Genomic DNA, 4,264 nt, shown 5'->3' with positions numbered 1-4,264 from the left:
GGTTTGATCCACCCTGGCCCTGACCCCTGCCGGGGAGGGGCCAGCCACAGCTTCTCTGGGCAGTCTGTGCCAGCGCCTCAGCACCCTCACAGTATATAACTTCTTCCTTACATCTAATCTATATCTCCCCTCTGTCAGTTTAAAACCATTTTCCCTTGCCCTATCCTTGGTCAGCCTAGACTAAAGCACGCCTCTGTCATCCTATTTGGCTCAACTTGTTATCTGCATATAGTTGATCACCAGGAGGCACGCAAGCTATTCATCAGATCTGTCAGTAAGGGCTACAGCCATGCACACACCAAAGGGTATGTTTTAAACAACAAATGTAGTTCAGGCAGGAAAATAGAAGTTGGTGTCTTGAGTGCCACAAAACAGTCTGTGGACATTCTGCAGTGACAGTTACAAAACAGCCTTTGGATCACAGACTGGCCTAGAGCAGCATTTAATACTCAAGTTTTGGAGCATGCCAATTTTCCTTTCATGCATCACTTCTGCAGAATGGACTATACTTGCCTTTTAGAAACATTAACCATCAAATCAGTTAAGTTGGCAGAATTTCCCCAAGCTGCTTTTCATAGTTTGTCAGTCAAGCTTTATTAGCCCATTTAACATAAGACCTCTAGCTGAAGCATTAATATAATTTTTCAGCTGGAGGCCCCTCCCTTGCAACTTTGACAGTTTTAAGAACTCACAGCTAAGCAAGCTGCATTTACAACCTGTGGCACTACTTGAAATCCAGTATCCATGTATTTTCTTTTTGCCTGCCTTATACTCATTTCTATTCCAACTCAAGTTAAAACATCTTGAGTAGCTGACAGGTTGACGCACCAACACACTACAATGATTTTCAGTGCTGCTCTGCTTAGCCTTCAACATAATGCAGATCTACACCTGCAGTTTGTTATTCATTCCTCCTTTTGATTGGGGGGGGGGAAGTTTGTTTCTTAAACACAACCTAAATCCTTAAGTTTACCTTAGGATTTCATTTTTTGTAAGTTCTATTTACAAAGCACTGTTTCAAGGCAGTCAAATTGGAATCAAGCCACAGCAACTCAGAAGTCCTTAACAAAACAAACCCCCAGCAATCTAATAACTCCTATCTGAAACCTCCGTATTGATCTTTGTATCTTACCTGTAATAGAAGAGATCCCAGTTTGCTTCTATTTTTATTCTTTGGCGTCGTTTCCTTAGTATCACTGGCTTTTGAATTATATTCTGCAAAAAGAGCCAGATGTAAGAAGTTAGTATAAACAGATAATTCCCATTTTCCCCTTTTAAAATAAGAAGCTAGGGTTTTTTTACTCCTTCAAAAGCCACATTGAGTTAAGCCTTATTAATAAGGTCTACTTTTTTAGCAAGTAGTAGCCACACACTTTCACAAGTGTTATTTATGCCAACTTAAATCATGCCAGAGAAGCTTTCAGCTGTTTAAGAAGTCATTAATTTAGAAGCAAGTTAACCCTGAGAAAAGCTTAGTTCCCATCACCATAAGCACTCATCAGCTCCAAAGCTGATGGAGGGGAAACCCACAAGAATGCTTTGCTCTTGAAAGGCAGTAACTGGAGCAAGTCAAAGAAATAAGTCACAATCCTGACTTGGCCACTGAAAGGTTCCCTAGCTTGACCAAAAGCATGAAATCAATGTTAAACTCTACGTGAGGTACCACATGCAAGCAGAAGTCTGAGCAACACAATCCACAAGTGGCAGAGATACACAGACTCACCATATTGTTTCTGTCCTGATTGCGATGGAAAGTTGGAAGAGAAAGAAAAGGTACATTTAACAAGCCACAGCCACTGGAGTAATTCAAAGTGGTAGCAGCAAATTTGCTACTACCTTTGCCAAGCTACACTCGCATACATTTACTGTGAAATTAAACAGCCCAGAACTCCAGACAGAAAAATGACTGTTTAAACTCAGTATCCAGACAAGATGTTTAAACTGCAGCTTGCCTTTCTGCCACTGTTTTCCACATTTCTACATTAATACTTCATTCTGAATCTAGGTCACCATTACTCCAGGAATATTACCTGTCAGAATTCTTCATCACAGCCCAAACCTTGAGCTAGATTTTACCAAGTTAAGGTTTTCCTAGATTAAAACTTAAGTCTTACATCAGCTCAAATACAAAGACAGGCATTTTCAGTAATCTGCACTGCACAGCTCTTTTCATTCTTCCTTGCATAAATAATAGTTTTGTTCCATTTCCAGAACGTGTAAAACTCAAGCTTAGTCAGAAGACTAAAGAAAGTTAAGGGAAATGCCTCATTATTCAAGGAGTTTGTCATACAGAACATGACAATAAAATTAAATGAAGGAGACCAACAGTAAGAACTCGAGCAGTGATTGCCTCTTATAACACCAGATCAAAACAGTCACTTATCACTTCAATCTTAACCATGGTTTACATATAATATTATGCTGCTATTTAAGCACCGAGATACCTATATTCAAGGCAATACTAAGCTGCTTCTAGCAGGTTCCATAACTAAAACACCACTAGCATGAAGTACATAATTTTGGATGCAAAGACCTAGTTTCTTCCAACTGTAGCCTAAAAACTGGTTTGTCATGTTTCAAGGAATTTCCTATTGTCCTGTATAATTATCTTGGAAGAAATGCACATCAGCTGCAGTCCAGTTTGACAAGGTCGGCTAAAGCAAGAATATGCAAAAGCTTAACACATATGCTGCTTTACATTCTCCCTGGAATCCCCTTCTAACTCAAGATGAAGGGTAGTAAGAGGCAAAGTTTGCTGAAACTGAGCAGAACCATGAAGTTTCTCACACTCCTGCACTTCTATTACTGTCAAATCTCCCTCTGATTTCATGGGGCTGTAGGTGTTCCTCTCTACACTTAGTCAAGTGCCTGTAGCAAAGAGTTTCAAATACTTTTACCTCTTTTTGAGCTATGCCCATTCGATCTCTCCAGTGCATCAAGACTAGGTCCACCTTCTCTTTGGCAAATTTTTCAACTTCCTTTGCAGCTTTTCCAGCCAGTCTCTGCCACTCTGGCACTTTATTATACTTGCCATACTGATCCTGCAGAATAAATCCTATTAGTTATTTGCAGTTGCACGTCTATCAATGTTTGATGCAGGTCAATGCAGCAGTCAAGTGTCTGCATTAGAAAAGTCAAAGACTGTACATCTATAAAATGGAAGAGATAAGACAGCTACATTTACTTACAGTTGCAATTTTTAAGTTATCTCTAACATGCATCCTGTCAGCATCTTTTTCAGGAACGGGATCAGCACTGTCAAGGTATGCCAGCAAACCTGGTGGCTAAAAGCATTTAAAATCAGCGTAAATACACGTGGCTAACGGAACAGAAACCATCACATTAGGTAACAAGATCATTTCTTTAAATTAGAAATTTTAAACCAGAATTTACATTCTGCTCTAAAGTAAATATGTAAAGCTACAGCAGCTTCATATTTTTCTTAGTGAAATGCCACCATCTGCAACAGAACCATTCAATAGACACACTTTATCGTCTTCAGTAAAGCAGAGCTCTTGCCTATATCCCATTTCTTAAAGGAGTACTTAATGAAGCTAAGGACTTCAGGAAGAAGAGTTGATCCCACAGGAGTACTGAGGTGGAAGAACACTGTAACACTAGAATCCATCCATATCCTCCGATACGGACTGAATGTTGCATGTGACATTAAGAGATTAGAGTCTCATCTGACTAAGCCTTCCGGAAGATAGTGACCAAGATTAGGACAGTTTGCTCTGCCAAAAGATAAAGGAACTGCCATTTTGAATTTAAAAGTTGGTATTTTTCCAGATTTAGTAATTTTTTACAACACTATTCTTTGAACTAGTTTCACTGAAGTAACTTGAGCAAGAACCTTTCAGGAATTGTAAGGGTGAAAGAACATAGGAACTATGAGCCAATATATAAAGCTGTGTTATAAGCAAAATTGGACAGGCGTGGAAGCACAGACAGAAATGTTGCCTGAATTTCTTACTGGCACCATGCATTAGAGGCTATGTTTACTATGTCTCCAGATTTTTGTCCTTTCCATAAAGAAGTCAGACACCTTATTTTTAAGTTGTGTCATACACCATTTTTAGAAGTGGCAGGAAAGTAATAGAATACTTTAAGAACCCGAGATGTTTTCAATATCCTTTCAATAGCAGACGCCAGACTGCTCATCTCCCAGGCTAGACTTCCCATTTGGAGCAGAAAGGGGATATGCTTGCTCTACAGACTATCACAAGTTTTCTAATACTGCAGGCTCTCCAATTTTATTCTTTCC

General features: G+C 39.4%; 1 protein-coding gene across 1 annotated transcript in view; it reads right to left on the bottom strand.

The window, feature by feature from the left end:
• The window catches only part of DNAJC13 (DnaJ (Hsp40) homolog, subfamily C, member 13), a 48,935-nt gene that overhangs the window by 29,370 nt on the left and 15,301 nt on the right, over positions 1-4,264 (bottom strand). Inside the window, exons 18-20 of the mRNA XM_010016817.1 lie at positions 3,189-3,284; positions 2,898-3,041; positions 1,133-1,215 (exon numbers count right to left, since the gene is read on the bottom strand). Of these exons, the coding sequence (XP_010015119.1) occupies positions 1,133-1,215; positions 2,898-3,041; positions 3,189-3,284 (323 nt within the window). The remainder of the gene's footprint in view (positions 1-1,132; positions 1,216-2,897; positions 3,042-3,188; positions 3,285-4,264) is intronic.

The sequence above is a fragment of the Nestor notabilis genome, unplaced genomic scaffold (genome assembly GCF_000696875.1).
Source record: "Nestor notabilis isolate BGI_N333 unplaced genomic scaffold, ASM69687v1 scaffold10516, whole genome shotgun sequence".
NCBI lineage: Eukaryota > Metazoa > Chordata > Aves > Psittaciformes > Psittacidae > Nestor > Nestor notabilis.
Note: the sequence above shows the minus strand (reverse complement) of the source record. Positions and strands in the feature narration are given on the sequence as shown.